Below are 16,737 nucleotides of genomic sequence, written 5' to 3'. Positions count from 1 at the left end.
ATATCTCTGTACTTACCAGACAATTAAAATTTGAAAATTTTTATATTTAAATTCTCAGGCTTATTTTAGAGGGAAAAATAAAATTATTTTTTATTGTAATTATTGTTTTTTAAAAAAAAATAAAGTGTAGATTGTCATTTATAAGGTAAATTTAATTTCATAGGTTGATGAACTTTAAAAGTCACGCGATGGTCTATTTGAAGACAATTTATATGTACATTAAATTTATTTTACTTTGAAATTCGTATTATCATTAAAATGTTTTTTTATTTTTTAATTACATACGAACACAGAAATATTATCATATTCACAATCACTTTACAAAACATTATAATTTAATTTATTACCAGTTTTAAAAACTAATAAAAATTTATGTATAAACTTAGACTTAAAAAAATTAATTGCTTCAATGATTGGTAAAATGATAACAAAAATACACTGCAATGAACACTTCTTAATCACAGCTTTCATATATTTTTGAAATCCCTACATATCCATTTGGAATTGCTCAGGAACTTCTTCAATTACTGTGATATCTATAAAAAAAATGATAAGTTATAATTCAATTTTAAGTTTAAATTTATTTTGAAAAATAAGTTAATGTAACCTTTGGTCGGTTTATTGCACGTGGGTACATGAGTTGATGTTATTGTTGGAGATCCTTTGAGTAATTCCGCAGGAATTGTCGTTATGTTTGGTGGAGTTTTTGAAATTGGAGAGTTTCTTAAGTTCATAAGGAAAGCCCTTTCATAAACGATTCGTGTTCCTGTAAAAAAAAATAAAATAATTTAATAATTTTCATTAAAATTTTATGACAGGGTAACTTTCACATATTGATTGAGCTCCAATTAATAACCTTCTACTTGAAGACTTTTAAAAATTTTTAAATTGTGAAATTTAATTCATGAAAAATTTTCAGTTCTGTTGTAAATTTTTTTATGAATTAAATTACAGAATTTAAAAATTATTAAGTCTTTCAGTAGCTGATTATTAATTGGAGCTCGGTCAATATTTGGTACTGTTGCCCTATATAAATAATGAAGTTTTATATTTATATAATTTATAAATTTATCATTCTATTTATAAACTATATCAGAGTAAAGAAAGTTGTAAAGAACAAAAGCAAGTAATACAAAGAGCGCTTGATAATTATAAAAGATAAAACGTTTTCTTTTGTGAGCTAAAAAAATATTTATAAATAAATAAATAAATATTATTTTATATTTCTCATTAATACCAGCAAACTGGAAAAAAATATAAAACGTAGATTTTCTGTCATTAAATATTAGTATCATAACTACTTGCTGATAAAAGTTGACTCATCGTTTTAACTACAAGGCAATGAAAGAATAAACAATCGGAAAAATAATAACAATGGTAAAATAATAAAAAAGTTATATATTGTATATAAAATTTGTAGTTTATTGTTTTTACTTAAGCTTAAAGCGTATTGTTGATTAATAGTTGATATAACTTTGTATGCAGAAAGCTAGAAATAAGTAGGAGTGTTTACGAACACGTGAGTTAAAATTGTCAGCTGATGTTTTGATCAACGCGAGAATAAACATTAATTAGAGGTCATTTTATAAAAAAATGAATTAATATTAAAGTAAATTTACATCATGTATTCGAGCATCAGTGACTTAAAGATCATGCAGAGGTCGTTAGACTCATAAGATTATTATAAATTGAGTAATTAAAAGTTTTTGTAATTAATTTAATTACATACAATCAAAAAATTATTTTCATTAATAATAATTATTATAAATGGAAATCCGATCGTGTCCGATCGATAATTTTGAAGATAATTAAAAACGCAAGGAGAAAAAAAAACAGAATCTAAATATTAATAAATGTTTAATGTTTTGTCACCTTTTTTGTGACTTAATCAGCAATTGAATATGATCCTACAGTTAGTAGACAATTAACAATTTTCAGATTGTTTTTTCAACACTAATTTAAAAAACTACAAATATGCACATGTAGGAAATTCAAAAAACTATAAGTGCAATTTTTAAAAATATTATTTTTTTTGTAATTTATCATTTTTAAAAAAATCAAAAAATATTGACGCGTAAAAATTTCAAAAAATGGATGTTAAGAACTTGAAAAAAAATTTATCATGGATTTTTTTTTAAATTTTCATAATGGTAATTAAAAGCAGTAAAATTTTGTCGGCTTTCATCATCGTTACTAAATTAATAAATATTTTTAGCTGCTGATCAAGTCGCAATAAAAGTTACGAAACGTTAAATATTTATCAATATCAAGATTCTAATATTTTTTCTGTCCTATTTACAATTCTTATTGTACTTAAAATAAATATAATAGTTTATACTGACCTCCTGGTGTTGTTGAGTACAAAGTACCTCCAGGTGTTGACGAATAATCCACAGGTAATTGATTTGGATCAGAAATAACAATTCTTTTACATGGTATATTTTGATTCTGGGTAACTTGACGTGCTATTGGTGATGCTGACATCGTTATTATTTTTTAATTTTCGACTGATTTATCACAAAAACCTTGAAATTAACACCTGAGGAATTTATGTTATGATTAAAATTCACTTAAAAAATTTAATTGCTCCGATAAATTAATTTGTCCAAGTAATTTAACAACTGTACTAATTACTAAAAAAAAAAAAAATACCAAACACAAGAGTAGTTTGTTTAAAATGAGTGTGTGCTAGAGAATAACTAAAACTAGATACTGTGTGTTCTGTAAAAAAAATGTGTGTGTATGTATAACTACGTAATTTATTCTTAAGTTTAAATTTCTTACCAAAATATTTAAATATTCAAATTTAAATTTTAATATTTCAGATCACAAACTGACTTCAGTTCACAGACACCAGACTTTTTTACTGACTAATTATTATTCATGTTAATTGCAAACTAGTGAGTAAAAGCGAGCTTAAATTTAAAAATTGTCAACAGTTAAACAAGTTTATGCTGAACGTGGACACTTAAAGCTGTGAGCTAGGTGATAAGAATACAAGCATTTATATAGAAGCTGACTAGACTAAGAGAGGGGTAAAAATAAAGTGAGCAGAGAATAACTCGCGGTCTCATTTTATAATTATTTTTTTTATCTTTTCAATACATTTTCATTACTCGTGTAACTCTACATATCTTTAAATGACTACGTCTCATTTTTTTATTTTTATACTGGGAAAAAAAATCAATCTGGTCATTATCCATTTGTAATAATATTTATTAAATTAATCATTTGTAATTTTAAAAAAATTGATATAATAAATAATTCATTTATATTTCAGCAGATATGCAAATATGCAAAAAAAAAAAAATCCATTTTAACGCTTATAAATATTACATTCAAAACTAATATTTATAAAATATATCGTTCATTTTTATCATATATGATGCATTCGCAGAAAAATGTATGCAAGTATTGTTTATCATAATATAATATATATATGTATATTCATATAGGTGTGTAATTGACACAAATTCATATATATTTATATATATATAAATGTTTGGATCGTATGAAATGCCGAGACATAGTAAGAAAAACCACGTGGTCAATTTGTTTACTACTCTGATATTTATTTATGTATATATATAGTATATTTTTTGTTATTTAATTAAAAAAAAAAAAAAAACTACATATCATTAACTCTGACGTACAAAAATATCTGTTGCACAATTTAAAATTGCACTGTAATCAACAAGTAAATACATTTATTCATTTTATTTTTAACTAAAGATTTTATTTGAGTATAAAAATATTTATTATCGTGTATATTTATTACCGTTTTTTTGTTATTTATCATTTTATGTAACTGATACAGTGAATGACCACGTGACAGTTCTTAGTGAATTTAATTTTATAGTGGAATGTTTTTTTGCAGTACAGTCAAGTCGTTTGTGTTGAAGTGGATAAATTTATCTTCCAAGTCTTTCATAAAAAATTATTCCAAGTATTTGAATATCACTTTGAGAAACGAGCGAAGAGTTAATTCATCAATCATGGTAAGGACAATTGATAATTGGTGGTACTGTTTTTATTTTTTAAATTTGAATGTAATTTTTATAACCTGCACAGATGCCGGATATTGTTGAAGTGTCGAATAATAAATGTTTTGGAGGATGGCAGAAGGTTTTTTCACATCAGAGGTATTTTTACAATTCATTGTGATGATTAGAAATATTTTTCATGATACCAGCATTGAAACTTTAAGTTTCCATGTCTCTAGAGTTAGTCGAAAGTAGCGAATTTCAGTCCAATGTCGTGAATTAATATTAGCAGACGTATAAATTGTAAATGCCGTCAATGAGTAGCAGAAACAAACTTGTTTTGTCCCGAGGGAACAAGCAAATAATCTATCTGCCCGCTGACTGAAAGCTTTCGCAATTTAAACTCTGATATTTGTCATTTTTTTAATACACAGAAAAAAAGAATTTCTTGGGGTGAAAAATTGCAATTTATAATGCAAAAAATTTATTAAGACAAGTCAAAATTTTACTGGGCGAGTAAAAATGTTTTGCGCCAAGAAATACTTTTTTCTGGGTAGTAATTTCAGACCACTAATTTTATTTACGTAAATGACAGTTCTGACTGTGGTTAAGTTTTATAAAAATTAGTGCCAATAATAAATAGTATTCATAGTTTCTGCTTAATTGCACATTGCAAATGACAATTTACGCTTACGCTTATAGTTGGTCTTAAATTAACTTGTTTCTGACTGGCTGTTGACACTGAAACTAAGTTCCAATACAGGTAATCAAGAAAAATCTAGTGTGTAACTCAGGATGAAAGACGATTTCATCGCAGGTGATGTCAGCCTTCACCCTGGTCTGAAATCCTTTTGCTTCATCCCTTGTCACACAATATACTATTAATTATTTCAATGAAGTACTAATTAATTTTTTGTTGCAGTGTCGAGTTAAGATGTAAAATGAATTTCGGAGTTTACTTACCGCCACAAGCTGAGACAGAACCAGTGCCAGTAATTTATTGGTTGTCAGGATTAACTTGTACTGAAGCTAATTTCATTCAGAAAGCTGGAGCGCAACGATATGCATCAGAACACGGTGTGATTCTCATTATTCCTGATACAAGTCCGCGGGGCGAGTGTATTCCCGATGATCCGGAGTATGATTTTGGTATGGGAGCTGGATTTTACGTCGACGCAACTCAAGACCCATGGAAAAATCACTTCAGAATGTATAGTTACATTACTAAAGAATTACCCACTCTTATTAATAAGAAATTCCCGGTAATTCCTGGTCAGCAATCAATTATGGGTCACAGGTACTTATTTTTTCATTATTAATTAGCTAATTAAATTTTTTATTAATTAAAATAACTAATTTATTTTTAGTATGGGAGGACATGGAGCTTTGATTTGTGCTTTAAAAAATCCTGGAGTATATAAAACAGTATCAGCATTTGCTCCCATCAGCAACCCCATCGAGTGCGACTGGGGAATAAAAGCATTCTCTGGATATCTAGGAAACAAAGATGAAAACATTGAGCTCTGGAAAGAGTACGATGCTACGCACTTGTCAAAAAAATATTCCGGACCGCCTTTAGATATTTTAGTTGATCAGGGAAAGGAAGATAATTTTCTTAAGCAATTAATGCCGGAAAATTTAGTCGCAGCTGCTGCAAATGATAATTTGATGCTCACTCTAAGACACCAAGAAGGATATGACCACAGTTATTTTTTTATCTCAACATTTATTGAAGATCACATTAAGCATCACGTAAAATATCTTAAGAATTAGAGTAACACTTAAAAATACTCATTTTTATACTTTTTATTCTTAATTAAAAAAATAATTATAAAATCAATACTTTATTTTTGTTTTATCCATTTTTAAATAAATGAATATTTCCAAGTTAATGTTTTTTTTTTTATGGCAATTTTAATTCTCAAATTTCAGACTAAACGATAAAAGTATATTGTGTATTTACACACTTCAATTTTTAAATCACAGATAACTTGACATGAAAATTATATGAGATTTATTTCCATACACAAATAATCGACATGATCATAAATCCTTATTTTTTAGATACTTTTTATTTTAATTTTAATATATTTGTTGTATAATTGATAAAAAGATAAATTCTTTATATTTAATATAATAATTATATTGATCACTTTTTAAATTTAATGCAGTTTAGTTACCGTGTGATGAGGCATTAAAAATATATATGTTAATTAATGTGATCTTGGAGGGTCACGGAAATTGTGCCATAGACTTAAAACAGGTTCACGTTTTTGCCAAATATGTGAATTTCCCCACATCTGCCAATATCTAAAAAACAATTTATTAATATACATTATTAAATAATTTAATAATTTTAACGATCATAAGTATAAAAAAAAAAAAAATTTTAATGTCGTTGGTCACACGCATATGTACATTGAGATAAAAACTTCCATATTCAAAATGAAATACTTGAACGGTTACTAACACCTTCAGTAAGTCATTCAATGAGTAAATGTATATTATTTGTAAAGACAAAATATTCTTGATAAAATGTATGTAACTCGACTAATATTGTTAAATTAAATAAATATTGCTTTTGACCAACTTGGCATTAAATATATAACTTACATTCCCCATAACGCTCCGCCTAAATGAGCAGCATGATCAAAAAATCGCCAGCCCATTATACACCCGATGGAATCCATCGCTAGTAATCCTTTAATTGCCTGTAATTGAAAAAGTTTTTATATTTAATTATTTCATAATTTAAGTGATTAAGATATAATCAATTATTACTTACATTTCCTGCAGTAAATGTTATCATTGGAAGGAACGCAATACTTAAACGTGTGTCAGGATACTGTGCACATATAAAACTAACGATTCCCATAATAGCTCCAGACTAAAATTTACGACAAAAAAAAATAAATCCCAATAATAATAATAATAATAATAATAATAATAATAATAATAAAATGTTAAACATACCGCGCCGAGGGACAATCCCGGTCGTTGAAAAGCAATTTTATAAAGATGACTTGCAAAGCTGGACAATACCCCGCTGGTTAAATAAAGAGCAACAAATTGCTCCCGTCCGAGTGTTGCAACAGCGGCTGTACTGAAGCTGTGTAGTACATACATGTTGACAGCTAAGTGTACTAAAGAATGGTGTGAGAACGTTGACAAAACCATCGGCCAACAGATTGCACCTTGAGTTTAAACAAAATTCCAAGCTAGTAATACTCCACTTAAAAAATTATTTAGCATTCTTGTAAAATTCATTATCTCCTCCATTTAAAAGTACAATAATTATTTTTAAATTTTCTTCACTCACGAGAAGCTGGATTGGCGCAAAAATATTTCGTCATTGTCCCACTCAGTGCAGGTATCCTCCAGCCAAGGAATACCATTATATTAAGGTAGCAAATTGGGATAAATATCCGTTGACCATCGGACAAACTTCGCCACCACGATTCTAATTCTCCTCTCCATCCTGTTCGCTAAAAAATACATTATATATAAATATACAAATAATAATTATTATCACTATTATTTAAAATAATTATTGGGTTAGTGTTTAAATTTAAAATATATATACTTATTTACGCACAGTAGCACGCCATTGATGATAACGATTCATCATTTTATAAGTATGACTCCGAATTTTCTCATACTCCCAAACAGCGGCTCCAAGATGTGTCGCACTGCCAAACTACAATTGAATTAAATTTAACTATCGCTCATCTCATCAAAAAAACCAACATAATTAATAAGTGAAAGCGTAATTAATTACCAGTATCGTAAAACCTAAAGGTTTCCATATATTTTTCAGTGACAACGAAGACGTATTTACAAACGCATCGTTATTTGTCATGTCCCTTAATCTTTTAAAACCGCGATGACATTTTAATGAATTAGGAACTTGCAGAATAATTTTCTTGCACGAAACATTTTTTAATAAGCTAAAAAAATAAATAACAATTAATCTGATGCAATCATAACCTTTTTTTTAAATAAATTTATTATTATTTAAAACGTCATTAAATTTACCATCTAGCAGATGCGTCATTTAAATACAGCAGCGTTCTGAATGCCATTTCTGATTAAAAGACTAATGAATTTATTAAAAATTCAAATAAATAATCATAATTAATTAGATTTTAAAATAATTTAAAAACTGGCACAGCATGTAAACTATTTTTCTACAACAAACGATTAGTTTTGATGAAATTTGTGACTTAACCCGGCTCTTATTTGTATCAGACAAAAGTGACCAATCAGGAATGAGGGATTTAGTTCAAACTGAAGCGTTTGGAGCGACACCAAACACGAATGAACGTACTTTTAAAATCACCACAAGGTAGCAGGCATCATATCATCAGCCAGGCCAGAATACGACAGATGTGTGGGCCTGTGATTTATCAACTATGGCATTGGTGATGGTGATAGTGATTTTCGAAGCTGTAACATCATTTTAAAATACCGTTATTGTTAAAAATAATATTAACAAGCATTAATAAATGCTGTAATTAACATGCATATGGTAAGAAGACTTAATTGTTATAAATATCCATAATAATTAGACTGTAAATTAGTTTATTAAGTTTGGGTTTTAAATTTTATTATCATCAACGTAACGATTGTTCACAGGTTAGATTTTTCGTAGACGTCAAATATATTTTTATAAATATTTAATCCATGAAAATATTAAACATAAGTTATTTATATAACGTCAAAATTTTTTTTTCAATGAACATTTTTTCACTTGCTAAGAAAGTGGGTAAAAAAAAATCGGAGTTGATGATTTATTGATTGATTTAAATGTTAATCAAAATGTTCTAGATAGCAAAAAAGTTTGAAATAATTTGACACAGCCTCTGAAGAGGTTTCCTGGTGATAATCATACAGCATCTCTACGATGATGGGTATATTGTATGAGAAGAGGCCCTTGAAAAGGCCCAGACTCGGGCCACCGGACGTCTATCCCCAGGAACCCAAGCAAAAAGAGGATGAGCTGACGTTGGTGAACGTAAAGCATGGGTTTTCGACTATGCCCCAGCTCTCGGATGAGTTCGGCACTGCGAGAAATTGCAATGTGACATCTGCTAAAGTTGGAGCTTATTTTAACGCCATATTAGCCAAGAAAGAGGAGCTGGCGACGATGCCGGACACTGGTCGCAAAAGACAGCAGATAAATCCTAAAGATAATTTCTGGCCTGTAACTGCCAGAACAAAGAGCGGCATCGAGGCCTGGTTCAAAGATTTGTCTGGATGCAAACCTCTTGTCACCCTGGCTAAGCGCGCTCCTAATTTTAATAAAAAAGAAGAAATATTTATGATGCTCTGTGAGTATCAAGTGCCGATGCTTAGAGCCGCTTGGTTTATTAAATTGAGTTCTGCTTACACTGTTGCCGTATCTGAGGCTAAAATAAAGAAACGTCAGCTTCCTGATCCTACCACTGGTACGTCATTTTATTACATAATTTTTTCATCATGTTATTTATTTTTTTTTATTAACATTTAATTTATTACTTGGTAGAGTGGACTGGAACTTTGATTAAATTTTTGCGAGATCAGTTGTCCAAAATCCAGGACTACTATCACATAGGAAATCAAAGTGCCAGTGGACATAGCACTCCAGGTATGAACGGATCGTGTAACTCATCGTCATCTACCGTCAGTAATAACTCGGGTATTATGAACAACAATAGTACAAGTAATGGAATAAATTCTTTGCAACCTTTAACACCCAATACAAATGCAAATATTTTGATGACTGAAGAACATAAATTAGCTTTAAAGCAGTGGCATTACAGTATTCAATTGGCGAAATATATGTTTGAAGAAGGTTTGCTAGATAGACAGGAATTACTACAATGGATTTTAGAATTACTTGACAAAATGCGATCAAGTCCGTCTGACGATGGAGTATTGAAGCTTCTCCTTCCATTAGCGCTTCAGTATCTTGAAGAATTTGTTCAATCCGAGTTATTAGCAAGGAGATTAGCGTATTTATGTTGTAGAAAATTATCACAGATGCTGAGTAATGTTGACATCAATACACCAACAAGTCCGACAGTTTTACCAGTCATCAAATCAGAAATTACTAACGGAAAGGAAGCCGTAGCATCGACAGCCTCAGCAACACCAGCACCGTCATCAACAAGTGGAGCAGGAGCGTCAACAGCAGCTCCGCAAACGACTCAGCCGATATCTAATGCTCTGACATCAGCATTCAATGATTACTTGAATTGTCCGCATCACAAAGACGTGATACTTTGCTTATCAGCAATAGTCCAAGTGATAACACTAGAGTGCCCGACAGCTTTAGTTTGGAATAGCGTTGGAGAAGGTAAGTCACCTTCTGTATTAAATGGATCTCCTTTGGATTATCTTCCTTGTCCATCAGCAGCACTACCATGTCCACCAGCAAGCGCAGCGAATCCAACAATGGCTAAATTGAAATCTGCTCAGGAAAACATTCGCGCCCGATCACAGGCTGCCGAGGGACGTTGGTCTTGTGACAAGTGGCAGCAAAGTAGTGCTGGTATGACTACGACAAAAGTTTTATCAGCTCTAGATGCTCTAGATCGTCACAAATTTGACAAGATGGATGTTACTAATTCGTTGGATACTCTCTATGCTAAAATATTTACCCCACCGAATAAAGAAACCACTAATGAGAGAGAAACATCCAAGACTGAATACACACCTCAACAGGATTCCGCAGTTGTCGATATTTTGTGTCAGTGGGCCGTAAGCGCTGAGCGTTGGGGCGAGCACAGAGCGATGGCTGTCGCTAAACTGTTAGAAAAAAGACAAATTGAAGTTACGGGTGAAAATAATGATAATGATGACAAAGATAGTGTTTGTAGCAATGGTAATCCGCCGAGTCTTCCGATATTCCAGCCGTTGCTGATGAAATTTCTTGACACAGATGCGCCTATTCAGGACAATTCAACTCCTCAAACCAAGGCCCAGTTTACGAACCTCGTGCATTTATTTTCTGAGCTCATTAGACACGACGTTTTTTCGCATGACGCTTATATGTGTACGTTGATATCACGGGGTGATTTGATTCAAGGTCCAGCTGCTAGTAAACCTGGAACGCCGAGCAACAGAGAACCCATGGACGAGGATAGTTTATTTCCTGGCATTGATTTGAAGCCAACTAAACTGGATCCAGATCACGGGAGAGCTATGGACTATGACGACAGTAAAATTGATGATGATTTGGACAAACTGCTTCAGCACATAAAAGAGGATCAGCAGAATAGTATGGATGCGCCAGACAGCCCTAAAGATGACGCGCTGGGTGGCCACGGACACGAGGGATTAGACTCCAGACCACCGACAAGTCCCAGTCGACACCTCTTGTACACCACCCACTTTCCTCTGCCGCAAGACGAATCTTCTAGCCAACATGACTGCAACCAGCGACATGTGCTGCTGTATGGAGTAGGCCGTGTACGCGACGAAGCGCGACATGTTGTCAAAAAGATGACTAAAGAAGTTTGTAAACTGTTTGGTAAAAAGTTTAGCATCGACGTAGCAGAGGGAGGTAAAGTAAAGAAACACTCGAGAAGTGAATTTAATTTTGAAGCCGTGACACAGAAATTTCAGAACCTCAGTTACTTTGATCAGCACGTAGTGACTTGGCAGTGCGCGACTCAAGTAATAGAAATGTTGAATGGTTTTTCCATGTCCGGTTCGTCTTATCTTCCGGTACAGGAGCACGTCGCTTTTCTTTTCGATCTTATGGAACTTGCGCTAAATATTTACGGACTCATTGACGTTTGTATTCAAATTTTAAAAGAATTACCCGAGGTAGAGACTCAATTGGCAGCGAGAAATAGTCAATTGGTAAGAAGCTACACGACTAGTTTAAGTCTCTATGTCGTCGGAGTACTCAGAAGATATCACTATTGTCTTTTACTTTCACCTGAGCAAACAATTTTGGTATTTGATCTACTCTGCAAGGTCGTAAAACACGTCTCCAATCCCAGTGACTGCAGTTCAGCAGAACGCTGTATTTTAGCTCATCTTTATGACCTCTACTCGTCGTGTTTCTTCTTGAAAGTAAAGCCGCACGGTGTCGAGGCATTCAGCAACGCCTATCCAAAAATAAAAGCCGCAATGTTCAACACCAACCCAGCTCTCGTACCATCAAGTCATCCTTACAATTCTCAGTACATGGTTGAAATCCTAAATAATCCAAGAAGAGGCGGTAAAATAGAACCCCAGTGGGCTAGATCTTTGAATGAATCACCAGCAAACAGATACAGCTTTGTTTGCAATGCCATTGTCGCTGTTTGCAATGAAACTGACAATGATAAACTCAATGATATTGCTATTACTTGCGCAGAACTCACTGCCTGCTGTAATTCACTTACCGTCGAATGGCTGGGGGCTCTCGCAGGACTCTGCTTGCTAACTGACGGTCCTCAGTTTTACATTGACCTGCTCAATCAGGTAAATATTCAAGACTTGAGTATTCACAACTCACTTGCTGTCTTTACTTCCATCATGATAGCGCGTCATTGTTTTTCCCTTGAAGACTTTGTTCGACTCATCGCCTTGCCGTCTTTGGGAAACGTCTGCAATGCAAACAGAGGCGACAGCGACGCTGAAGCTGAATCACGAGGAAGATTAACGTCTCATTTACTACTCCGTCTATTCAAAACCGTCGAATGTCCTCAGCCGGCTCTGTACTCAGTCAGTACAAGCCCACACCCACTTCCCACTGGAAATCAACGAGGCTACAGTATTAAACTCAGTTGTGATCGTCATTTGCTGGCAGCAGCTCACAATAATATACCAGTCGGTCCAGTATTAGCGGTTCTGAAAGCGATACTTGTTGTTGGAGATGCTACTGCTGGTAAACAGCCGCCCAAAAAACCGGATGTACCTACAGTACATTCAGGCAAAGGCAGTGGACCAGCGAGCGTCGGTGGTGGTGCCGGAGAGTTGTCTATAAGTCATATTCTTGGTACCAGTGACATTCTTGGAGCCGGAGATGACTTAGGTCTAGATCTGGCCATGTCATCATCGAGCAGCAGCGCTGGACTTTTATCAGAAAATGTCAAAGGGCTTTCAGATTTTGCCCAACATGTTTTGCGTCAAATTTGCAGTCAGGAATGGGTTCTAGAGAGATGCTTGCAAAGTCCAGAAGAACTTTGTTACCCAGATATGTTGCTGGATAGTATGCTGTCTGCTAGACAAGCTCAGCGATTGCTTCATATGATTTGCTATCCTGATACTCCTCTTGATGCTTTTCACGATCAGCGGACCCACATCACAAACATACTGGAAAATTTAGAGCAATGGAGCTTGAGAATGTCTTGGCTCGATCTGCAATTGATGTACAAACAATTTACTCCTGGGTCTACTGACCTCACTCAGTGGCTTGATATCGTGGCCAAGGCGGCAATAGATGTCTTTCAACTGAACACACTTACCAACAAAACTGAAAAAAGATCTGGCTCCATTTGGTTGGTAGCACCACTGGTGTCCAAACTATCAAGTGCCGTTCAGGGAAGAGTTTTAAAAGTTGCTGGGCAGGTTCTGGAATCGGGTAACTGGTCAAAGACAGCTGGACGCGAGAGAGGAAGACTTAAATCACCTTCACTGTTTAATCACCAGCCGTTTTTGTCATTAGTTCTCACTTGTCTCAAGGGCCAGGATGATCAGAGAGAAGGTTTGCTGACGTCACTCCATTCTCAGCTTTCGCAATTTTTAAATACCAGCAAAGAAGAAAAAAATGTCGCTTCTGAAGATCCTAAGACACGTGAGGTACTCCAAGATGCTTTGCAGCTAAGATTTAGTCTTGTAGGAGGAGTTTTTGATACGATACAGAGAAATACGACCGTCACTACAGACTGGGCTATTTTGTTGGTACAATTAGTCAGCTACGGTGTAATTGATTTGAATAATAACTCTGAATTATTTACTACTGTCATTGATATGCTTGCGACGCTCATACATTCCACTCTGGTATCTGATTCTCAGTCAGAGAAGGATGAAAACAAAAAACACTATCAGAACTTGATGAAAAAATTGAAGAAAGAACTTGGTGATAGAAACTCACCGAGTATCCAGTATGTAAGACAATTATTACCATTGCCTAAATTGACAATGGAGGTGATAACTTGTGAGCCAATTGGTTGTCTGACGGACACCAAAGGTAACAAAATAGCTGGCTTTGATAGCATTGATAAGAAACAAGGTCTTCAGGTGTGTGATTCTCAGCGTGTATCAGCATGGGAATTATTGGAAGGTCATAAAAACCCCGCGCCACTATCTTGGGCTTGGTTTCGTGCTGTCAAGATGGAGAGAAAACCTCTGACTTATCAGAATGCCCATAAATTGCTGCGTTATCATACTCACAGTCAACTGAGACCAGCGAGTCATTACTTGGAAGCGCCTCCGTTGCCTCCAGAGGATTTGGAGCCAGACAAAAAGGAAATAGAAACTGGTAAAGCGGATACTCCAATGAGTGTTGACTCGCCTAGTAGACTAGGACCTGGAAGTGTTGGACCGGGACTTGCTATTGGTGCGGGTAAAGGTAAAGCCATGAAAGTACCGCGTAGACATCGTAGAAATAAGGGAGCAGTGACTCCTACTGCACCTGTAACTCAGCAAATGCAACCTGGACCACCGCCGATGCAGCAGATGACTTACGCAAATCAGCAGCCGCAAGTACCCCAGCAACCTGGGATGTTTCCTGGCCAAGCACCGCAGCCACAGCAGCAGTGGTACCCAAATCAACAGGGCCCTGCGCCTCCTCAACAGTACGGCTATGGTCAACAGTTACCTCCTACCCAAGTCGGTGGTCCTCGTTATGAACGTCCAAGTATGAATACATCAAAACAAGCGCTTTCAAATATGTTACGCTTACGTTTACCCTCAAATCAATTTATGGGCAATCAACAGCAACCTAGTGTACCTGTACCCGGACCAGCGGCATTCCGAGGAATGCAGAGTAACCAATTTGTTAGGCAACAGCTAAGAGCTCAACAAGGCGGTCCTGGAATGAACCCTCAGCAGAGTATGTTTACTCCCCAGCAGCAGCAGAATATGTACGCCATGCAGCAGGGAATGAATCAAAACTACGCAGGTTACGGCGGACAACAGATGATTTCTCAGCAGCAACAGCAAGCCGCTCAACAGCAACAGCAGAGTCAACAGCAAGCTCAACAACAGGCGCAGCAGCAACAGCAACAACAGCAGCAGCAGCAGATGCTCCAGCAGCAGGCGCAGCAACAAGTTCAGCAGCAAGGTATGATGACACAGCAGAGCATGATGTTCCAGAACCAACAGCAAATGATGGGAGCACAGAGAAACCAGGACTACATGCAGCAGCAGAGAATGCAAGCTGGTGTTGGGCCTCGACCGCCGTATCTTCAAGCTCCGAATGTCACGATGAATACAATGGGACCGATGGGCGGAGGAGTTCAAAATCAGCCTGCTCCTCCTTACAGACAAGCTGGTGGTAAACCTACCGCTGTCGGCGTTGGAGCTTCCAGTATAGCCATGCAGTCTAATCCACAATTTCAGGTTAATTATTAATTTATCACTCATTATAATTTACTCAAAGACATTTTCAAACAGTGCCCCTACTTTTTCAAGATATTCGATGACTTTTAACTGCCATAATCGTACTAAAATTAATAAATATCGGGTACTGGGTCTCTTACTTTACGTGGTAAAAAAAAATACATACATAATTTAAAAAGTGGGAGACACTGACTGAGACTGATCTTAATTAATATTTTTGAATGACTAATTTACTGATTTTTTTGTTATTTAGGCGCAACAACGTCTTCGTCAACAAATGCTAGTAATACAACAACAGCAACAACAGGCTCAGCAGCAAGCCCAGCAGCAACAACAAGTACAACAACAAACGGGTAATGGAGGTCAGCAACAAACGCCTCAGTTAGTTGCTCATCTACAAAGACAACATCAACAACCTCAGCATCCTTATCAGCATCAACCGCCGCCGTATTGATATCACAATGTAACTAGAAAATATATATACGGCATTTACATTATTAAATTATTTGAAAAACAAATTTTCATTTTGTTACTTCCAGACAGTTAATGTAAAAATTTATAACTTATGGAGATTATGTATAATTTGTCTGCAATATACATAGGTAACTAGTGCTCGTGAGGTTTTACGTATTTTTAGAATTATTTCTTTTTAAAGGGGAGAGACAACAGCTTTTTTTTCAGTATCATTTTAACTATGACAAAAACAATTAAGATTTGAAAATAAAATTTGGCAGTTTGCCTTATTTAATATTTTTACAACGATCATGTTTAAGATATAAATTATTATTATTATTATTATTAATATTATTATTATTAAAAAAAATGAATTGAATCACGGTAGTCGATTAGTCTGTATAATGCAGAATTAACTTATCAACTGTATATATTCACTGCCACCTTCGAGTGATTTGTAGACGGGATTATAAAAAATATAATTAATTATTTGAATTTATTTTAAGTTATTGTGTAGTAAACAAATTAATTACCGTTTAATTAAATGAATTAATTAATTTTTAAACTTCGCTCGATTAATTGTAAAATTAAAATTTATTGAATAAATAATTTATATATAATTGAAAAGTGTTTTATTAATAATTCAAATTAACTTTTATTTTAATCAAAATTTATAATAATTAAGACGAGATGTTTATGAAAAAATATAAATTGTGATTTTTAAAAATTAGGCGGGAAATTTTATTCAATATTTTTACAA

The 16,737-nt window shown here is 34.1% G+C and overlaps 4 protein-coding genes across 7 annotated transcripts; 2 read left to right on the top strand and 2 right to left on the bottom strand.

Moving 5' to 3' along the window:
* Positions 1-247: 247 nt before the first annotated feature.
* On the bottom strand, positions 248-2,965 carry LOC103576899 (eukaryotic translation initiation factor 4E-binding protein). The gene is made up of 4 exons (XM_008557339.2): positions 2,785-2,965; positions 2,343-2,539; positions 608-766; positions 248-536 (listed from the first exon to the last, which is right to left on the bottom strand). Exons 2-4 carry the CDS (start codon positions 2,482-2,484, stop codon positions 487-489), a joined length of 351 nt encoding a protein of 116 aa, XP_008555561.1. The 5' UTR covers positions 2,485-2,539; positions 2,785-2,965; the 3' UTR covers positions 248-486.
* LOC103576898 (S-formylglutathione hydrolase) lies at positions 2,896-5,875 on the top strand. Of its 3 annotated transcripts, none has more exons than XM_053740583.1 (5): positions 2,896-2,985; positions 3,878-3,998; positions 4,072-4,142; positions 4,906-5,280; positions 5,351-5,875. In XM_053740583.1, exons 2-5 carry the CDS (start codon positions 3,996-3,998, stop codon positions 5,754-5,756), a joined length of 855 nt encoding a protein of 284 aa, XP_053596558.1. In that variant the 5' UTR covers positions 2,896-2,985; positions 3,878-3,995; the 3' UTR covers positions 5,757-5,875. The 3 variants fall into 3 exon arrangements, with proteins under 3 accessions (XP_053596558.1, XP_053596557.1, XP_008555560.1); XM_053740582.1 differs by having other exon boundaries at positions 2,955-3,046; XM_008557338.3 differs by lacking the exon at positions 2,896-2,985 and adding an exon at positions 3,613-3,697.
* A 160-nt stretch (positions 5,876-6,035) lies between these two features.
* On the bottom strand, positions 6,036-8,240 carry LOC103576897 (presenilins-associated rhomboid-like protein, mitochondrial). The gene is made up of 8 exons (XM_008557336.3): positions 8,019-8,240; positions 7,762-7,930; positions 7,579-7,680; positions 7,303-7,468; positions 6,957-7,177; positions 6,769-6,870; positions 6,597-6,694; positions 6,036-6,293 (listed from the first exon to the last, which is right to left on the bottom strand). Exons 1-8 carry the CDS (start codon positions 8,063-8,065, stop codon positions 6,197-6,199), a joined length of 1,002 nt encoding a protein of 333 aa, XP_008555558.1. The 5' UTR covers positions 8,066-8,240; the 3' UTR covers positions 6,036-6,196.
* Positions 8,241-8,343: 103 nt separating this feature from the next.
* Positions 8,344-16,286, top strand: LOC103576896 (mediator of RNA polymerase II transcription subunit 12). 2 transcript variants are annotated; one of them, XM_008557334.3, is made up of 4 exons: positions 8,344-8,511; positions 8,811-9,430; positions 9,508-15,524; positions 15,778-16,286. In XM_008557334.3, exons 2-4 carry the CDS (start codon positions 8,887-8,889, stop codon positions 15,976-15,978), a joined length of 6,762 nt encoding a protein of 2,253 aa, XP_008555556.1. In that variant the 5' UTR covers positions 8,344-8,511; positions 8,811-8,886; the 3' UTR covers positions 15,979-16,286. The 2 variants fall into 2 exon arrangements, with proteins under 2 accessions (XP_008555556.1, XP_053596848.1); XM_053740873.1 differs by having other exon boundaries at positions 8,619-9,430.
* The last annotated feature ends 451 nt before the right edge of the window (positions 16,287-16,737 follow it).

Source organism: Microplitis demolitor, chromosome 7, assembly GCF_026212275.2.
Source record: "Microplitis demolitor isolate Queensland-Clemson2020A chromosome 7, iyMicDemo2.1a, whole genome shotgun sequence".
NCBI classification, from domain to species: Eukaryota; Metazoa; Arthropoda; class Insecta; order Hymenoptera; family Braconidae; genus Microplitis; species Microplitis demolitor.
This window is presented reverse-complemented; position numbering and strand designations above follow the sequence as displayed.

What these genes read in the sequence shown, in the direction of transcription:
- LOC103576899 (XM_008557339.2), bottom strand. Translation starts at nt 2,484, where the DNA reads ATGTCAGCATCACCAATAGCACGTCAAGTTACCCAGAATCAAAATATA. An exon ending in GTACTCAACAACACCAGGAG is followed by an intron (nt 767 to 2,342) that starts GTCAGTATAAAC and finishes TTTTTTTTACAG; the next exon opens with GAACACGAATCGTTTATGAA. An exon ending in GTGCAATAAACCGACCAAAG is followed by an intron (nt 537 to 607) that starts GTTACATTAACT and finishes TTTTTTTTATAG; the next exon opens with ATATCACAGTAATTGAAGAA.
- LOC103576898 (XM_053740583.1), top strand. An exon ending in AAGGTTTTTTCACATCAGAG is followed by an intron (nt 4,143 to 4,905) that starts GTATTTTTACAA and finishes TTTTTGTTGCAG; the next exon opens with TGTCGAGTTAAGATGTAAAA. An exon ending in CAATCAATTATGGGTCACAG is followed by an intron (nt 5,281 to 5,350) that starts GTACTTATTTTT and finishes ATTTATTTTTAG; the next exon opens with TATGGGAGGACATGGAGCTT.
- LOC103576897 (XM_008557336.3), bottom strand. Translation starts at nt 8,065, where the DNA reads ATGGCATTCAGAACGCTGCTGTATTTAAATGACGCATCTGCTAGATG. An exon ending in ATCATCAATGGCGTGCTACT is followed by an intron (nt 7,469 to 7,578) that starts GTGCGTAAATAA and finishes TGTATTTTTTAG; the next exon opens with CGAACAGGATGGAGAGGAGA. An exon ending in TAACATTTACTGCAGGAAAT is followed by an intron (nt 6,695 to 6,768) that starts GTAAGTAATAAT and finishes TTTCAATTACAG; the next exon opens with GCAATTAAAGGATTACTAGC.
- LOC103576896 (XM_008557334.3), top strand. Translation starts at nt 8,887, where the DNA reads ATGATGGGTATATTGTATGAGAAGAGGCCCTTGAAAAGGCCCAGACTC. An exon ending in GCTTCCTGATCCTACCACTG is followed by an intron (nt 9,431 to 9,507) that starts GTACGTCATTTT and finishes ATTACTTGGTAG; the next exon opens with AGTGGACTGGAACTTTGATT. An exon ending in AGTCTAATCCACAATTTCAG is followed by an intron (nt 15,525 to 15,777) that starts GTTAATTATTAA and finishes TTTGTTATTTAG; the next exon opens with GCGCAACAACGTCTTCGTCA.